Raw genomic sequence first — 20,596 nt, forward strand, 5'->3', positions numbered from 1 at the left:
CTTCTTAACTGTGTTAGTAATTAAAAAAGCACTTTCTAATCATTTCTGTCTCATCTGAATGTGGACCTAATATGATTAGAACGTGTAAAATGTAGAAGAACTGAAACTGCTTTTCTCTTCCTGTAAACAATGAGGGCTTAAGTGTTGAAATAATTATTTTGAATTTTTAAGGTTCTCCCTAGGTTGAACTATGAACTTAGAACCACATACTTAAAACAAAAGACTATTTAAACTGCTTAAAGATTTTTATCATTTTTTTTCTTCTTTTGGTTCTCCTCTCAAAAGTTACAGTAAAATCTTTGATGTGATTATACTCTGAGACCTTAGAGGGGGAAAAAAGAAAACCAACCTGTAAACAAAGTCCCCAAGTGCTCAGACTAAAAAAGACTCATTCCAACAGCAACTGTGTAGTTAAGGGGGGGGGGGGGGGCGGTGGAGGAGAGGGTTGAGCTGCTTTTTACAGCCACAAGTTCTGAACATCCAGAACATGTTCAAAAAGCTTTAACATGACTTACAAAATTTGTCTCATCTGTATTCCTAAAAATTGCCAACACTAGCATCCTTGATACACAAGCATCCTTGATAAAAACTGGTCGTAAGCAAATGCTTTTTAGCCTCCTGCATCGCACACTATAGCTTTAAATAGCAGTACATTCTAAAGACCTGCCACCTAGGGACACACATTCCCTGTACGTTACACACGAAGGCTACAGCAGAAACAAACTATACTTACTAATATCAACTGATTTTCTTTCTGAACTTCCTAAGGATTATGTTTAGTGCCCTTGAATCTGTTTAGACAACATAAAATGGTACTGGTTTTAATGAAAAAAGTTTCTCAAATCCCCAGAAATAGATTACAGTTTTAATTCTAGGATTTGAAAAAAGTAAACTATAGTTTGATAAACTACAAAAACTACTGCTGTAAACTCATAATAGACCTCAGAACAAATACCATACCTTTTCTAATAGTTTCAACAGCAGGGCGTTTGACAAGGCTGTGTGTGGTCTGAAGGACAGTAAAGCCAGTGAATGCCACCCTGTAGCAGCCAGTCACCTGCGTCCGCCTGCAGATGACTGTACCTGCCTCCACCCTTTCAACTATTTACCAACAATTTGCATAAACTCACAAAATATGTAAAAAGGCAGCATGGGTCCAGGTTGATATAACACAATGGTATTTAAATATAAGGTCTTGCACGAAAGGCTCAAAGAGTCAGTCCCACCAGCACCAGCCAGAAAGTCAAGGATTCACAGCAATTTACACACAAAAAAAGGCATAAGGAATACAGATGCAGGTCCAATATGGTTGTTCAAATAGCTACCTCAATCTTAGATTGCATTTACAAAATGTAAATTGCCAAGAAAGCTACTATTCTCTACCAAAATCAGTACTGCAGATGTTTCAGAATACTGCATTTTAGCAGGACCAAGGACAAATTCAAGGATTTGGAAGGATCCCCTCCTTGGTGGGTGAGAAGACTAGTCACACACTTGGAAGGCGGCGGAGGGAAGAACAGCACAGGGAAGGGAAGGAAGCAAGACTTCTGTCTCCAAAAGTGTAAAGGGCCAATATGTTGAGGAATAGAACAACCTTCTGTGGGTCTAGGGAACACAAAGACAAACAAGAGAGGCAAATTTTAGTTCAATATAAGGAAGAATATGTCAAAGATCAGGGCTGTTCATAATTGGACTGGTGCACCTAGAAAGGCGGTAAGCACCTCCTTACTGAAGGCCAGACCTCACGACCCAAGGACGTTTCCAACATCACAGGAAGTCAGATTAGGTAACTCCCTCCCCACCACAAATGCCACACTGAACAGAAGATATTTACCAGCAAGACCACCTCCCTAACTCCAACACCTCCCCATTTTCTCCAAGCTTGACGGTTCTAATTTATTTGCTAAGAAAATAATCTGCAAAGGTTAGTGCTTTAACAAAAATTAGGGACACTAACAACTTACAATAATGAAACAAGCTCTGAGAGTTGGGCAGCTAACTCACTCGGAAACCAGGAACACCGCCCTCAGACGTGATACTCAGATGCTGTGCATTCTTTGTAGTTTCCCTACATAGTTTTCCTAGATGATACTCTTTTACCTTCAGTCGGTTAATAGACTCCGAATTCAAAATGACTGAGCTTAAAGAGATTTTCGTAAAACTTCCTGAAATTAGGGGCACCTGGGTGGCTCAGGAGGTTAAATGTCCGACTTTGGCTCAAGTCATGATCTCATGGTTTCATGGGTTCGAGCCCCACATCGGGCTCTGTGTTGACAGCTCAGAGCCTGGAGCCTGCTTCGGATTCTGTGTCTCTGGCTCTGGGCTCTCTGTGCCCCTCCCCCACTCACACTCTGGCTCTCAAAAATGACTAAATGTTAAAGAGAAAAAACTTCCTGAAATTAGAGTGAGCCTTTGTTTTAAACCTCATTCTACAAAGGTTGCAAGAAGCCTAGGCAAGACATTCTTAAACTGCCCCAGCTAGAACCCTCAGAGAATTGATTATAATTCCTCCGCCAAACTAGGGATTGAGAGGTGTGGAAGGAAGATACGGGGCTTACTTTATTTGCAGATATCCGTTCTTCCCCCATTATCTCCATGCTTCCTGAAACCCATCACTAAGTAAGTGACCCTGCAGTGTTCAAATGGATGCCTAACATGGTTTGGGTCCTCTTCTAATTCTACCCTAGGTACAAGATTACAGATCCCAGAAGCTCATTACCCAACCATTCAACTCGAAAATGATAGCACTGTCATAAAAAGTACTCTCAGAACTTTCTCTGAAGAGTACCCACTCCCCGTCTGGAATTTCTTTAAGGAGGCAGCTACCTGCCCACAATCCATCATACACTCAGAAAAACAGGCCAGCTGTCCACATCTCTTCTTGATTCCCAACCCATAGAACACCAGTCTGAAACAGAGACTGGTGTTTCTGTCCAAATCAGAGGCCCTTTCAGCCTCAACAACACATTCCAGACCATGTGCTCTAACGGCCAGGCTTTACCTTTCTGAACGTGGATGATGTCGGGGAAGTTGGCCAGGTGCCCCTGATACAGCGCTAACAGGTCCATGACGGGGTCCAGGTCCTGCCTGGGCTGCTCGGCAAAGAGCTCGCCAATGGCGTCGTAGGCATCTCCGGTGAAGGCGATGGCCTGGTTCAGGCCAGCGGAGAAGGCCTGCTGGTCCAGCTCAAAGGCCTGGCTGAGGCCGCGGAAGGACTGGCCCACCTTCTGATACTCCTTCTTGAAGCCCGTCACCTGCTTGCGGGCGAACTCGTTGGCCGTGTGGTTGAGCTGCAGCGCGCTGTCGTCCATCTTCTTGGTGAAGCACTTGAAGCCATCAATCTTGCTCTCCACCTCCTGCAGGTCGAGGGCGGCGGCGGGGGGCGTGCTCAGGGTCAGGAAGAAGTTGGCGCCCACCATCTCATCCTTCTCGGCCTTCCTCTTGCCCTGTTTCCAGGCCTTCTCATCCGTGCTGCTGGGGCACGTCAGGAAGTGCTGGAAGACGTCGCACTGCGCCAGCACCGGGTGGCTGGCCATGTGGTTCATCCACCAGATCAGGCCCTTCCTGCGCTTGGAGATGAAGTCCTCCTCAAAGCGGCCCGTGGCCTGCTTCTCAGGCAGGTGGGGCACCGAGATGACAGGGAACTTCTCCGCCAGACGCGCGTACAGCCAGTCGAAGTGCTTGTAGCGCCGGTGCACCGGCACCTGCGTGTGCGTGGGCACCAGCTTGTAGGAGATGTAGCTCTTCATGCCCTTGAACTTGGTCTGTTTGGTGGGGTCGTCGATGGTGCACTGGAAGGGGTAAGGGTTCTCCTGCCACTCTGGGCCGTAGGGCCCCAGCACCACGCACAGCTTGTCCCCGTCCTTCACGAAGCCCGATGCTTCGCCCAGCACGAAGGCCTCACCGCCCGACTTGACGAACGTGGAAAAGCGGTTGAGGTTGCGGCTTACAGTAGCCGAGCTCTTGGCCCCCGACGCGTGGTGCTGCGGAGGTGCCGGGCCGCCGCGGGAGCCCAGTGACAGGTCGGAGCGCGTAGACAGGCGGTAGCGGCCGGCCGCGCCGCCCGCGGACGACGAGCCGTCGAGGTCCGGGTACGCGCCGCTGCCCAGCGCGCCGGGCTCGTCGGCCACCGTGGAGCTGTCGTCCCACTCGTCGTCCCAGTCATCGTCGCTGCCCTGGCTGGCCTGGTAGCCGCCGCCGTAGAGCTGCTGAGGCGACGGCTGCAGGGCGCCCCCGCCGTACGGGAAGCCCGCAGCCGGCGGCTGGAAGGTGCTCGGCGGTGGCGCCTGCTGCGGTTGCAGCAGCGGCTGGAAGGCGTCGGGCGGCGGCTTGAAGGAGGCGGGCGGCGCGGCGGGCAGGGGCTCGAAGCCGCCGGGCGGCACGTTGGCGTAGCGAGCTGGAGCTCCCGGACCCCCGTCGCCCGCCGGGCCGGGCTCAGGGGCGCGGATCACCTGCACGTACGAGGCCGGGAAGAGGCCACGGTCGCCGCGGCTGTTGACCCCCTCGAGCCAGCCCTCGATGTCCTGTTCGCTGCACAGGCTCAGCACCTCGTGTTCCCGCAGCGAGATCTCGCCTGGGTTCTCCGACCTAAAGTCATACAGCGCCCGGGCGCGCAGCGCCATGGTCCCGGCGTCCCGGCGGGCGGCCGCCGACTCCCGGCGCCGCGAGCCCGGGGCCGGCCGAAGGGACCCGCGGTGTCGCCCGCGCCCCGGCGCGCGAAGTGGAGGCCAAAAGATAGCGCGCCGCTCCGCGCCCCGGCCCGCCGGTCGCGCCCTCCGCGTCGCTCGGCTCGCAGCGCCGACTGCCGCGCTGGGCCGCCGCCGCCGCCGCCGGCCGGGGGCGGGGCCCGCGGCCTCCCACGTCCCCAGCTGCGCTAATCCACGGCCGAGAGCCGCGCGCCAGGCGAGAGCAAGCGATAGCCGAGCCGCCGCGCCTGCCGGCGGAGCCCACTCGGCGGCCGCCACTGCCCCCTTCAGGCGGGCCCTGAGCCGTGAGGCGCAGGGCGAAGATTTCCACTCAGAAAGAAGTGAATTGTCTGAGATGTTTAGGCTCTTAGGTAAAAAAAAACCAACAAACCGTATCCTAGAAAGTAAATTAATATTTGCGTTCCTGACGAACGTTCCCACTCTGAGCGCTCAGTGAATGCTTCTAGAATAACTGAACCACACATCTAATAAAGGAGTTTCAGTGAATATTAGCGACGGCACTAAGAGGAAAACAAGATGCCTGTGCCGGGGGCTGTCCGCTCCCTTTCGTCTTCCACCCGCTGGAACCTTCTGGCAAGAAGGGGAGAAGAATGACAAGAGCAAAGTAAGGAAGGTGTTGTGCCTGACAAATGAAGAGGCTAAGGGTGGTGTGGGAAGAGAGGCATCAGGGCGGGAGAGTTTCCAGTAAAATACGTCTGCAGGGAGAGCTGGCATTTTGCATATGTCCCTTCTGCTCCCTGAGCCTCACGTAGTGAGGAATGAGAGTTTACACTTCCGAGTCAGGCTACTGGGTTCGAATTCGCTTTCTGACACTACCTAGCTTATGACCTTGAGCAAGTCACTCACTGAACCTCCCTCCCTCCTAAGTTGTTGTGGGGATTCGATAATCATGTAATCCCTACTTTACAGATGGGGAACATGAAACAGAGGGATTAATATATGGCGAGTACTATACATGGGGAGCACAGTCAGGTGTTTGTTGCTGCTGTTGCTAATGTTAACTGCTGTTTGGGAAAGCAAAAGCCCCGTTCTCCTTCATAAAGAGAATGGGGTCCTAAAACCATAATCCCAGGGCATAGCACCAGAAAGGACCCTCATGTTCACACCCCTACTCCTAATCTGAGATCAGTGACCATCTGTGTCCATTCATCTCTGTCTCACTGTATTTATATTATCTTTAAGATACGTAGATTCAAAAAAGAAAACTCACTTCCCGAGATACTAATCAGCTCCCATCTCCGAAGTTGCCTTGTTTCACATCTTCTTTTCCTTCAGTGTATAATTTGCCCCAAGTTTTTTCTTCTCATAGTCCCCTTTTATTAAGTCTAGCCTAATGATTCCTTTAAAGACACCTCTAACTGGGATTCAGCATTCATATGTCATTAATTTCAGCCTGTCCTCTGACCCTTTTCAAGCAAATCTGGGAAACGGGCCAGAAGAGTTTACAAGTATTGTGAGGAAGGGCTGTGGTATTCTAAGCATCTTGCGCAAAACCACCAACCCAGTATACCAGAAGTACTCCCACAGTGTTTATCCCTAATGCAAAAACCTTTATTCAATTCTGTAAGCAAATTCTGAATTACGACATTTTTAGTTGAAAACTCTGAGTTAGGATCCTTCTTGCAGTAAGCAAGAGAGGTCATTGAATTTCATCGTCAACAATGTATGTGGTCAGAAACATGAAGTCGACATTTACGGAACATCTACAATACAATTGATTTTGTTAACTGTGAGAAGCTAACCTACCATATTTAGGATAAGTATGTGTAATTTCACCCTTACCATTCATCTGGTAGTTACTTTTTTAGGTTAAAGCGTTCGCTAAAGTAACACGAAACTTGCAATGCTTCAGGTTTTGAGACAGAGAGACTAAAAATCTATGTCAGGTGTGAAAATTCCAGGACTTCGAGGTGATGGCTTTTAAAGACTGGTTGGGCTGCTCCTTAGAAACAGTAGTTGAGGAACTACTGGATGTCAGAGGTTGTTTGCAGTTCCAGAACAAACAAGCATTCCGTTGGCAGGAGTCCGATGGGAGGCCAGGCATCAGGCTTGGTGAAGGAGAGAAACGGGCTATCCATGGTGCCTGGCTCTGTGGCTCCTGGGTGACAGGAAAAGTTCCTTAGGGTCTTGGATATTTAGAAAATGTGCTCAAGTGTTAGAAAATTATAACTCTGCACTCAGGGAAGTAGATACAGCAACACATTTTTAAAAGAGTTCTCTGGAAAATGGAGACTATTCATAATTTAGTTGACACAATCATTTTTATAACCATCAACTATTTCTATTTCCTTATGCGTTTGTAGAAACACATCATTCCGGGACACTAAATAGGTCCACACGACCGTATCTTCACACTTCTTCCTTTGGCCTGTGAGGCCTTATGTGGTGGCCTGGCCTTTGCTTCTCTTTCCATTCCTCTCTTCAACTAGAGTGAAACCACAGCGGTTTCTTTGCTATTTCTGGAACAAGCCAAGCACATTTGTGCCTCAGATTTATTTCTTTAGAGCAGTTTTAGGTTCATAGCAAAATTGAGCAGAAGGCACAAGAGATTTTCCACATAGCCCCTCCTCACTGTCAACATCGCCAATCAGAGAGGTGCATTGGTTTCCATCGATAAACCCACACTACCACACCTTTATCCCTCAAGGCCCATAGTTTACATTAGGATTCACTCTCGGTGTTGTATATTTTATGGGCTTGGACAAATGTATAATGACATGTATCTACATCTATGATTGTAGTAGCGTGCAGAGTAGTTTCACTGCCCTAAAAATCCTCTGTGCTCTGCCTGTTCATCTCTGCTTCCCTCCCTAACCCCTGGCAAACACTGATCCTTTTAATGTCTCCATGGTTTTGCCTTTTCCAGGGTGTTATATAGTTGGAATTATACAGTATGCAGCCTTTGTAGATGGGCTTCTTTCACTTGGTAATATGCATTTAAGCCTCCTCCATGTATTTTCATAGCTTGATAGCTCATTTATTCTTAGTCCTAATAATATTCCATTGTCTGTATGTATCACAGTTTATTTATTATTTGTCTAACTGAACAATATCTTGGTTGTTCCTAGAATGGGGCAATTATGAATAAGCTGCTATAAACACTCCAGTGCAGGTTTTTGTGTGGATATAAGTTTTAAACTCCTTTGGGTAAATGTCAAGGAATACAATTACTGGATTGCATGGTAAGAGTATGTTTAGTTTTGTAAGAAACTGCCAACTTCCAAAGTGACTGTACCATTTTGCATTACCACCAGCAATGGATCAGTATTGTCAGTGTTCTGGATTTTGGCTATTCTGATAAGCGGGTAGTGGCACCTCATTTTAATTTGCATTTCCCTGATGACATATGATGTAGGACATCTTATTTGCCATCCGTATATCTTTTTTATGATTAATTTTTTTAATTTTAGAGAGAGTGTGTGTGTGTGAATGGGGGAGGGGAGCAGAGGGAGAGAGAGAGAGAGAGAGAGAGAGAGAGAGAGAGAGAGAGAATCTTAAACAGGTTCCACGTTCAGCACGGAACCAGATGCGGGGCTTGATCTCCCTACCATGAGATCACGACCTGAGCTAAAATCAAGAGTCAGTCACTAAACTGACTGAGCCACCCAGGTGTCCCTGTATGTCTTCCTCAGTGAGGTAGTCTGTTAAGATTTTTGGCCCATTTTTAAATTGAGTTGTTTGCTTCCTTATTATTGACTTTTAAGAATATTTTGTACATTTTGGAAAAAAAAGAAATTGTGTACATTTTGGAAAATAATCCTTTATCAGATGTCTTTTGTAAATATTGCTGTCAGTCTGTGACTTGTCTTCTCATTCTCTTGATGTTGTCTTTTACAAAGCAGAAGTTTTTAATTTTAATGTAGTCCAGCTTATCAATTATTTATTTCATGGATAGTGCTTTGGAATTATAACTAAAAAGTCATTGCCATACCCAACATCATTTAGGTTTTCTTGTTATCTTCTAGGAGTTTTATAGTTTTGCATTTCATATTGAAGTCTCTGATCCATTTTGAGTTAATTTTTGTGGAAGGTATAAGGTCTGTGTCTAGACTGATTGATTTTTGCATGCAGATGCCCAGCTGCTCCAGCACCATTTGTCAAAAAGACTATCTGTGCCTCTTTGTGTTGCCTTTCCTCCTTTGTCAAAGATCAGTTGACTATATTTGTGTGAATCTATTTCTGGGCTCTATATTCTGTCCCATTGATCCCTCTATTTTTCCACCGGTACCACACTGTCTTGATTACTTCAGCATTAGAGTTAAGACTTACAGGTGCCTGGGTGGCTCAGTCGGTTAAGCGTCCGACTCTTGGTTTTGGCTCAGATCATGATCTCACATTTTGGAAGTTCAAGCCCCATATCAGGCTCCGAGCTGACAGTGTGGAGACTGCTTGGGATTCTCTCTCTCCCTCTCTTTCTGTCCCTCCCCTGCTCACTCTCTCTGTCTGTCTCAGAATGAATAAATTTTTTAAAAATTATAGAGTAAAACTTAAAATTGAGTAGTGTCAGCCCTCTTTGTTCTTCTACTTCAGTATTGTCTTGGCCATTCTGAGTCTCTTGCCTCTCCAGGTAAACTTTATAATCAGTTTGTTGATAGCTACAAAATAATGCTGGGATTTTGATTGGGATCACATTGAATCTACAGATCAAGTTGGAAGGAGCTGACATCTTGAATCTTCCTATCCAATACTTGGAATATCTCTCCTTTTACTTAGTGCTTTGATTTCTTTCGTCAGAGTTTTGATTTCTCCTCATATAGATCTTTTACATATTTTGTCAGATTTATACCGAAGTGTTTCATTTTCAGAGGGTGCTAAGGTGAGTGGTATTGTGCTTTTAATTCCACTTGTTCATTGCTAGTATGTGTAGGAAAACAATTGGCTTCTGTATATTAACTGTGCATCCTGCAACCTTGCTGTAATCACTTTTGAGCTCTAGGGGTGGGAGGAGGGTTTAGTTGATTCTCTTGGGGATTTCTACATAGCCAATCATGTCATCTGCACACAAAGAGAGTTTTATTTCTTCCCAATGTGTATGCCTTTTTTTTCTTGGTTTTCTTTATTGCATTAGCTAGGACTTCCAATATAATGTCGAAAAGCATTGATTCGGGGTGTCTGGGTGGCTCAGTCGGTTGAGCGGCCGACTTCAGCTCAGGTCACGATCTCGCGTCCCGTGAGTTCGAGCCCTGCGTCGGGCTCTGTGCTGACAGCTCAGAGCCTGGAGCCTGTTTCAGATTCTGTGTCTCCCTCTCTCTGACCCTCCCCTGTTCATGCTCTGTCTCTCCCTGTCTCAAAAATAAATAAAACGTTAAAAAAAATTTTTTTAAAAAGAAAAGCATTGATTCCATTTTCTCTGCTTTCTTACATATCAGTTAAACTTCTTTTTTAGTAGTTGGCCTAGAGTTTGCAATACGCATTACAAGTAATCCAAGTCTGCTTTCAGTTAACACTATACTGCTTCACAGGTAGTGTGAGTACCCTCTGATGACAAAATAATACAAATTCTTCTGGCCCCTTGTTGCATTGATATCATTTATTTTATGTATAAAATATGTATAAGCACACATAAGTGTGTGTGTGTATACATATTTATTTATATCATTTATTTTATGTATGTATAAGCGCACATAAGTGTGTGTGTGTATATATATGTATATATACATATGTACATATTTATTTATATCATTTATTTTATGTATGTATAAGCACACATAAGTGTGTGTGTATATATATACATATATACATATACACACACACACATATATACACACTCATAAACATACATAGTTGAATAAAGCACTGCTGTTACTATTTTGAGCAGTTATTTGTTAGATCAATTAAGAAAAATAGGAGATTTTATTTTACCTTTACTTATTCCTTCTCCAGTGTTCTCCCTTTCTTTAAGTAGATCTGAGTTTCTAATCTATTAACCATTTTCCCTCTCCCTGAAGAACTCCTAACATTTCTTGCAAAGCAAATCTACTGGCAACAAATTCTTTCCATTTTTATTTGTCTAAGAAAGTCTTAATTTCTCATGGCACAGAATTCTAAATTGGTAGCTCTTTTTCTCAACACTTTACATATTTGACTCCACTCTCCTCTTGGTTGCATCGTTTCTGAGGAGAAGTGAGATATAGTTCTGATTTTTGCTCTTCTATAGGTAAGATATTTTTTCCTTTGATTTCTTTTAGGATTTTTTTCTTACTCTTTCATTTTCTGTAGTTTAAAATTATGTGCCTAGGCGTAGGGTTTTGTTTTTTTGTTTTTTTTGGTTTTTTTTTTTGGTATTTGTCTTGTCTGGTGTTCTTTGAACTTCCTGGATATATAGTTTGGTATCTGACATTAATTTGAAGAAATTCTCATTTGTTGTTTTAAATAATTCTTCTGTTTTCTTCTTTCTACTCTCCTGTTATTCCTATTACATGTATGTTACATTTTTTGTAGTTGTCCCAAAGTTCTTGGATATTCTATGCTGGTTATCTTTTTTTAGCCTTTTTTTTTTCCGTATACTTTTCAGTTTTGGAGGTTTCTATTGATATATCCTCAATCTCAGAGATTCTTTCCTCAGTCATGTCCATCTACTACAAGCCCATCGAAACATGCTTCATTTCTGTTACAGTGATCTCTAGCATTTCTTTTTGGGTCTTAGAATTTCCACCTCTCTGTTTACATTGCATTTATTCTTGCATGTTGTCTACTTTATTCATTAGAGCCCTTAGCATATTAATCACAGTTGCTTTAAATTCCTGATCTGGTAATTCCAACATCCTTGGCATATATGAATCTGGTTGTGATACTTGCTCTCTCTTCCAACTGTGTCTTTGGGGTTGGTTGGTTGGTTTGTTTTGTTGTTGTTTGTTTGACTTTATTTTTTGGCCTTTTAGTATGCCTTGTAATATTTTCCTCATAGCCAGGCATATTTTGCTAGGTAAGAGGAATTTTGGAAATAGGCCTTTTATTATGTATGGTAAGGTACAGTGGGCAGGGAAGCATTTTATGGTGATTGTTGGGCCTTTAGTGAGCCTCTGCCTCTGGCCTGTGAACTTCACGTGTACTTTTCAGGGCTTTTTTTTTTTTTCTTTCCTCTTCCATTAAGTGGGACAGGGTGGTTAGAGTGTGCTGGAGTTGGAGATTTCCTTTCCTCTAGATCAGTTAGGCCCTACTAAAATCCCAGCAGGTTAGGCTCAGGTTAAATAGTTTCTCCTGAGGTCGCACCTTGTTAGAAGAACACAATGCTCTAGCATGTTTAAAAATGGTTTCTTTTCCCCTTCCCCTGCCAAAAGCAGTAGAGGATTTTTCTCCAGTATTCACTGTGAGGACCTGGTAGAGATCCAGGAGGTAAAACTCACAAAAATGTGGGGACTCTCTAATGGCTGGGTCTCCCCGGAGTTTTTAACTCTGAGTTGTCCGCACGGGTCCTCCAGCAATTCATCAATTACAATTCAGATGTTCCCACCCCAACACTGTTTCCTACAGAGGCTTCTGCTCTGCCAAGGTGTGATTCTCTATATTCATCTGTTGGTCTCTCCAATATGGATGTAGTGGTTTGTGCTGCAACTTCATTTCTCTTATGAATCTAAGAATATTTGATTTTTTTCAGTTTGTTCGTCTTTTTACTCCTCCTGAGAATGGAGTAACAACTTCTAAGCTTCTTACATGTCAGACCAGACACCAGAACTTGCCTCAGGTTTTGTCCTTGATGTTTTTTGTTTGTTTGCTTGCTTTTTCTGTCTGGAATCTTCTTCCCCCTGAGATCCACCACGCTGCATTTTCACTTTATTCAGAATCAGTGTAGCTCCTCTATCCCTCCTTTCTTCTTCTGCCTTGGAGAACCCAGAAGTAAGGTGGAGACGGCCTAGGTCCCTGAGTCACCGACACCAATCAGACTTTATGAGAAACCTTTGTTGGTTCAGCCACTGAGATTGCATGATCTGTTTATTGATGCAGCTGGCTTTAATTATCCTAACTAATACTTGCTCTCTCCCTTCCACCCCCCCACCATCATTCAGTGCTTCTTTTCTGTGTAGCACTACCTACCATAAACACATCTATATAGTAATTGTCTCCCTTGTTGGAATGCAAACATTTTCAGAGCAGGAAGTTTGTCCCAGGCACTGACAACACGGCAATGAATAAAACAGACATGGTAGGCAATTAAATACTTCTTCAGTGACTTTCCTCCCTGGAGGTCAGCTCTTCTCAGTAACTCTTCATGTATCTGGGTCTGTTTGCCTCTGCCCCTCTGTGTCCAGCTATAAGGAAATGCTTCTAAGGCAATTAAATGACACTTCTCGTTACATTAGCAATCTTAAAGCTAACTCAACAATCCAGAACAATACTCCAGATTTTCTGAAATTGCTGGGAATTTCACCATTGGTTGATTTATGTTTGCATTTGGCTATTTGTATAGTATTACAAATTGCACTGTATTTATATTTACTTGAAAGTTTTTTGTATAATATACCCAGCATTATACAAATATATACATAGGATTTCATAAGAACTTTCACCTCTTAAAATCTTATTTCCTGCTGTATTTTCACTGCAACTCTTCCATGGACAGATCAGGTATTATCATCTCTAGTGTCACAGGGCAGGACCACAGGGCAGGAAATCCAACTGCAGAGGGAGCTCAGCTGAGATCACGTGGCTGGGAAGCAGGCCAGTGACTACTTAGCTGTCCTCAGAACTTTCATTGTCTGAGTCATAGGTCTGCCCCCTGCTGGCTCTGTAAAACTGTTATTATTAAAGAGTATTGGCTGCTTGCTGGAAGCTTTGTAGCTGAGAATTAATAGAAGGCCTGGATTCAAAGAAAGCGCCATGTCTGAAAGGAAGGCTACTTACTGTACTTCTGTGTCTACTTGGTTTCACAAGGATTAAAATTCTTTGAGGACAGGGATTTTGTCTTCTTTGTGCAGTACTGTATGCCCAGCATAGTAAATCAAATAAATGTTAGGGGCACCTGGGTGGCTCAGTTGGTTAAGGGTCTGACTCTTGATTTTCGCTCAGGTCACGATCTCATGGTCCATGAGATCGATCCCGGAGTTGGGTCCTGTGCTGGCAGCACAGAGCCTGGTTGGCATTCTCTCTCTCTCCCTTGCTCTCTACCCCTCCTCCACTCAGGCTCGTGCCCTCTCTCTCTCTCCCTCTCTCTCCCAAAGTAAACATTAAAAAATGTTTTAAATCCAATAAATATTTGTCAACTGAGTGAATAAATGAATGAACAAATGAACCTTTCTCAACCTTAGTTTCTTAGTCTGAAAAATGGGAGTAAAAAAAATCACTTCATGTGATCTTAACTGGATTTAATGAAATAAGTCCATATTATGTTCATAAATTCACACAATGCTCATGGTATAAAATTAATTTTAATATAATTTAAAGTATTGTCTAATGATTAAAATTAATTTATTAAATGGTGTGATTCATTGTTGAGGTGACTTGGACATATTTTCACACTTGGATTTTATGATGTTCATTTCTGTAGTGATATGTATAGCTGAGACTGTACCCCAAGTCTCTAAAAATTTATCTACTACTATTAAAGAAATTCCTCATTTTTCAATACTGGACCTCTTTCACAGAGCTCATTCCTACTCCAAAATCAGACTAAGGACCTGATCCAATATTCATTACTTGACAGCCTTCTTTATAAATTGTCCTCTTTCCTCAAATATGTTTCCTAGATTAACTCAGCTAGTGACTAATGAGCATGTTCTTGTAGATCTTTTCTGTCCCCCTTTTGAATTGTGGCCTGTTTTTCTTCCCATCATCAATATATATGCAGTGTCATAGTTTGTAAGTCTGCTTTTCTTAATGTTTTATACCAGGAGTCACAAATTGCCAAGCCACTGCCTGAATGTGGCCCAGTGTTTAGTTTAAAATGTGGGAGACTTCTCACTCATTAAAAAATAGGGATTTCTGGCTCCTTTTGGAGAAAAAAGTCAGAAGATCTGGCTACAGTGGGCCAGTACTTCTGCATAGCAGCTATACCTTATCCCCTTTCGACACGGCTGTTGTTGCTAATTCATCACAGTCCCCACTCTCTTTGCTGTCTCATACCCAGGACTGTCTCCCATCTCAGCCCCTATACACCTAGAAGAGTTTGTCCCTCACACATTTTCCAGAGTGAGAATGATCACCCCAGTGGCATCACCATGGATAATTCAGATCTCTGTCTGCCATAGCCCTCTTGTAAGCTCCATACTCATTTCCAAATATGTTCTGGACATTTCCTACAGAATATCTGCCAGTCTGTTCTTCCTTCTTTGCTAGCTTCCTTCCATCAAGCAAATAGGCACCAGGGTATAAAGAAGATCCCGCTTTATTCCTCATGGAGCTGGTTGGTGAAATTGGCGCTCATGGAAACTACATGCTGTGTGCTATGATTAGGATGTATACAGGAAATTATGGAACTTAGCAGACCAGGGAGGTGGGGTAGTAGTCAGGGAAGGCTTTCTGAAGCAAATGGAAACTAATTTGATTAACTGAAGCTAAAGTGGGATGGGAGAAAGGTAGAGGATGACATTTTTTCCCAGGAGGGTTGACAGAAACCAGACACATAAGAGCCCATTCTGCCTCATTCATTTACTGTACCAATATTTGAGTGCTATGTGTGAGCCACTCACTGTGTTAGTGGTAACCAAGACTGAAATGGTCGCATGGAACTTAGACTTGAGAGGAGTCAGAAACCAAGTAGATGGAGGGCCATTGGCTGAGATGAGACATCCGTGAGAGCCAGGGAAGATGAGAGCAGTTTTGGATGTTGAGTTTGAAGTGCCTGTGCCCTGATGGAAATGTCCTAGGCAGTTGCACAAAAGTCTGGAACCCAGAGAAAGATTGAGGCAGACATGGAGTTAGAAGTTAGTCCATAGGTGGTAATTGAGGGGCTGTGAAATAGAAAATTACCAGAGTGAAAGAGCATAGACATGAGATACGAACAGTGAGCTGACAACAGATAGCCTCCCTCAGTCATTCCTTTTCCTCTGCAAGCCTGAGAAGGAAGGATCACATAGGTAAAAAGGAATGTAGGAAGGCGATGTATTAGAAAATAAGAGAAAAGCATTTCAAGGAAGAGAGGGAAAAAGTCATATCAGAAAAAAAAATGAAGACCATCCATTTGGATTTCACCAAAGAGATCATTCATCAGACTCCCAGTGTCCCAGCCCTGCTGGCTGACCCCAGATGTGCTGCCTCTTGTGTTTTTCCCTCTAATATTGTTAACGTGCAGAGATGCTCCCACAGAGGAAACTTCAGTTGCCCCTGACTGCTACCATTCCTTCATCTTCCACCTGTACCCTGAATTTAGCCCCCCTTCATCCATTCTACTACCACCCAAGTTTCAGCTGCATTTCTTACTGTAATGGATTGTTGCAAACGTCCTCTGAAATGCTCTGGTATTACTATTCACTTTAGCCATACTAGCTTTCCCATCATTTCCTCAACAGGCTACATGTGCATCGAGATTTGGGCCTTTCACATAGGCTCTTTCCTCTGCCTGGAGTACCCACTTTTCTTCCTGTTTGGGCAAAACTAGTCATCCTTCAAACTCCTGTTCCTCTTCTCCCAAGAAGCTTCTCCTGGCAGAATAACTTATCCCTTCCCTTGAGTTCACAGAGCATTCTGTTCATACCTGTTTTGTGGCATCTGTACCAGTGTGTTACTTATTCATTACCAATCTGTCCATCTGCCCCATTTACATGAGTTTCAGGGTGAGCACTCCAAGAGTTTGAGGTGGTGGTTTTCACAGACTGGCATTATCCTGGGTTCATAACTATTTCCCTGTGGCTGTCCTAATGGCAGGAATACAGGAGATACTCAAATATTTCATGTTGGAAGTAATAAGATGTGTAGTAGCTGTAGGAAATATAAACATGAACAGTAGCCAACTTTAGGAGAAGAATTGAAGGATGTGTTTCCAGATAAACATGGTAATTTTTAGTTCCTAGATGTGGCAGTGGAAAGAATCTGCTGGGTTTTTTTTCCTTTAGTTAAAAAAAAAAAAGTCATTTGTAAAGTTAAAATGTAGGAGATTAGGAAGAGGGGCGGGAAGGGAAGCATTCTGTTACTCCAGGGAAAGAACCTAGTGCTCTGAGAGAACCCTTGCTTCCCTTATTGCTGATAATGCTGGCTCTCTCTGCAGCCTGTCTCTCTCTGTGCCTGTCTTTTTCTGATTAATTCTAATGAGACCTTTATCTCATTAACATATCAGAACTCCATTCATTCACCATGCCTGGAGGTCAGAGATTACAGCAGAATCTAAAATTCAAAGAAGTGGGGGCACCTGGGTGGCTCCATCAGTTAAGCCTCTAACGTAGGCTCCGGTCATGATCTCAAGGTTCTCAAGCCCCGCGTTGGGCTCTGTGCCGAAAGCTTTCAGAGCCTGGAGCCTGTTTCTGATTCTGTGTTTCCCTCACTCTCTGCCCCTCCCCTTCCCTCTCTCTCAAAAATGAATAAAAATATTTTAAAAATAAGTCATTAAAAATAAAATAAAATTCAAAGAAGTAAATCAACAAGCAAACCTAAAAGAATAACAAAAAAAACCTAAGTGAAATTTTACTAAATACTGATTTTCACAATATAGTGACAACTCCTCAAAGACACTTATCAAAACATACTAGTGTCTAAGACAGGGAGTGACTTGGAAGAGAAACAATATGTACATAATAGAACATTTATCACACTAAGAACTTAATCAACATAGCAATTTAGGAGAGTATTGCTAATTACAAATTAGATTTCTGTAAGGATAATCTAGCAATCTAATCTACATGAGCTGGGTAGAAAGCAGACCTATTATTTAAACATGAGAGAGGGGTACCTGGGTGACTCAGTGGGTTAGGTGTCCAATTCTTTTTTTTTTTTTTTAATTTTTTAATGTTTATTTATTTTTTGAGAGAGAGAGAATATGGGAGAGGAGCAGAGAGAGAGGGTGGCACAGAATCTGTAGCAGGCTCCAGGCTCTGAGCTGTCAGAACAGAGCCCAATGCGGGGCTCAAACCCACGAACCGTGAGACCATGACCCAAGCCGAAGGTGGATGCCCAACCGACTAAGCCACCCAGGTACCCCAGATGTCCAACTCTTAATTTCCTATCAGGTCATGATCTAACTGTTTGGTTCGTGAGCTCAAGACCTGTGTGGGGCTCTGAACTGACAGCATGGAGCCTGCTTGGGATTCTCTCTCTCCCTCTCTCCCTCTACCCCCACCCCACTTGTACACACTCTCTCAAAAATAAATAAACATTAAAAAAGTAAACATAAGAAATGGATGCTTTAATATGAGCTATAGATAACATTTTAAGTAAGAAGTCATCAATTCAAATGCCTGCATGGGACAGGCAAGTCATGTAAACAGGCCTAGTGGAGGGGTCCAGAGGGGTGGGGAGTCAGGGGCCTGTAGTGACCTGAGGAGAGTGCACCTCATCTAAAGAGGACAAAGACTGGGCCCCTGCCCCTTGGTGACATGCCAGAATACAGGCCCTATATTGCCATATGGCTTGATTTTTCTAAGAAACAACTAATCTTCATTTGTATGTAAAAATGTCCTGATTTTTAAAATATTGTGTGAGTCAAATGACATGTGTCTGAAGGCAACATTTGCACTATTGGCTTCCAGTTTGCAACGCTGATTTTGAAAGTCCAAGTTACTTCTTACCTGCCTTAATCCTTGCTGGAGAAAACAACTGAGCCCTGAGAAGCGATGCTGCGTTGCATGAACTTATTTCTCCTGGAAATGCTTTAAGATCTTCAAGGAGGTCAGACCACAGCACAACAGACATCTGGAGGAGAAATGCCCATTTCCATTCAAGGTAGTATAATTGATTTTCCCCAGAGAAGCTTTGGACCAGCTCCTCCTTTGGAGAAAAACTCTGCTCCCTTAAAATGACAAATGTCATTTAAATGTCCCCTGTCATAATAAGAGAAGGCAGACTGCTTAGCACTAAACATTTTCCCCATCCCATTCTATGCATATTGACCCAGCTGAGAGAACATGTTTATAAAAATTGGGGGGGGGGGTGTAGCAGAATGGATCAGATGCCTTTTCAGTGGCAGAGACAATATTGACATCAACAAATTTGCTTAAAGATCTATAGAGCCACTAAATGCCATTATGTCTAACCTGACTCAGAACTACACCTAGAGAAGAATTTTAAAAGGAAAAAGCATATATTAGATTCATTTAATCTAGGGTACTACACACGTACACTTACTTCAAAGATACTGGTTTTATAGCGGATAAATAAAAAAAAAATAAGATTCAGGTAAATAAAATATTTTAAGTGAACAAGGACAGTTCTCTTTTTAGGAAATCTTGTGAATGAATTCTATAGGAAAGAGTCCTTTTTAATATATGAAATAGGATATGTAGAGGGTCTTTATAAATTTATATTCATATATAAATTTATACAAATTCTATAAATTCATGTTTCTATATTAAATATCTGGAGATGAGTCTGGTGGCTAAATCAGACATGCAGAAAAATTACCAACCTGAAATATTTTTTTAAACAGCATTGTTATCCTGGGAAGCACATAAGAGGCTTAAGCTTCATGCCTTGATGCAACGAGGCAGGACGGGTTGGGAGCCGGCAGAAGACATAATACCATGTCATTTCTGTGTCTAGAAGGAAAGGATATTTGCACTGCCAGGTGGACTGTTAAAGCTGAACTCTCAGGAGCAAGAGACTAGCCCCAGTGAGCTAGTCAGGCTTTCCTGGACCCCAGCGGACTCTCAGGGGACCCAGCTTCAATGGTAAGCCAAACTCCTACTGGGAGGAAAGGGGGGGCACAGACCTGCCTAACTAAACTGCAGTTTTTCTTTTAGAGGAATCCAAAGAATTCCTGTTTGTGCATTGCCTGTTTGTGCTGTTTAGTGGAATCTGGGCTTCTATAAATTTTAAGCCAAGGGGATCAGCGAATTGAAGTGTGGTCTGGATCTGAAGTTTTTTAAGTGTAAGGAGCTGCTTGCTGGGGGGAGCACTGAGAAGGGCAACTCAGGCACAGCATTTGTCCTTCATTCAACCCTCAACTGGTTCTAATGAGAACCTATGATAGAAAAGAATCTCCATCTCTGGCTCCGACTGGTCTATAAATACTTTTCTGGTCTTCATGGAGGGGCAAGGTATAGGGAGAGAAGAAAGTTGCAATAATACCAACCTTAGCGGTTAGTATGACTTGACTGAAAATTTTCAGGATATTTCTGTTGATTTTTTTCCCTGTGTTCAGAGAGTCTTAAGAACTGGCCACGCTTAGTTCACCAACAATTTAACAAATATTTCTTGATCACTTAAATGTGCCTGTACCAGAGATAAAAATATTAATAAATCATAGAAGCCTATGGGGATGGGGACAAGGAGAGTTGATGTGGAGAGAAATAGACACAAACAGATCATTTGATCATTTCAGTACAGTGTGTTAGTCAAATGCACATATGTGTAGATATATATGCAAGTGCATATGTTAATCTAGACAAATATATATGTGTATACTTATATGTGTGTGTGTGTGTGTGTGTATACATATAAAATACCAGGTGCTGATTTTATGTAAGTCACTGTGTTAGTTATATTACAAACATTATCATACTTAATATTCACTCAGAAAGGTTGTTTTGAGAATTGTCATTCCCAAATTATAAAGGAGGAGAATGATTTTCCCAAGGTCAAAAAGCTGGTAAGTGCAGGTCGGCCTGGTGCCAAGTCTCGGTTTCTGGCCACCACTCTGGGCTTCCTCTCATCTGAAGGAGACAGAAGAGTAGAGGTGATGGCTGAGGTTTTGTTTTTTCTTTTGTTTTTGGTGTATGTCTTTTGCATAGGTATCAAATTCACAGGACTCAAAACTGAACAACATAGAGTATACAGTATGTCTTGCTCCCATACCGACTCTCCCATAG

General features: G+C 43.2%; 1 protein-coding gene and 1 long non-coding RNA gene across 2 annotated transcripts in view; one reads left to right on the forward strand and one right to left on the reverse strand.

Annotated features, from left to right (window-relative positions):
* SNX18 (sorting nexin 18) overlaps positions 1-4,694 on the reverse strand; it is a 29,606-nt gene extending 24,912 nt beyond the window's left edge. The window contains exon 1 of the mRNA XM_042949971.1: positions 3,002-4,694. Within this exon, the coding sequence (XP_042805905.1) occupies positions 3,002-4,622 (1,621 nt within the window). The 5' untranslated portion in view covers positions 4,623-4,694. The remainder of the gene's footprint in view (positions 1-3,001) is intronic.
* Positions 4,695-5,064: 370 nt separating this feature from the next.
* LOC122226588 lies at positions 5,065-19,381 on the forward strand. The gene is made up of 3 exons (XR_006205688.1): positions 5,065-5,310; positions 18,320-18,512; positions 19,216-19,381. It is a non-coding gene; the product is annotated as an uncharacterized LOC122226588 (long non-coding RNA).
* The last annotated feature ends 1,215 nt before the right edge of the window (positions 19,382-20,596 follow it).

The sequence above is a fragment of the Panthera leo genome, chromosome A1, assembly GCF_018350215.1.
Source record: "Panthera leo isolate Ple1 chromosome A1, P.leo_Ple1_pat1.1, whole genome shotgun sequence".
Taxonomy (NCBI): Eukaryota; Metazoa; Chordata; class Mammalia; order Carnivora; family Felidae; genus Panthera; species Panthera leo.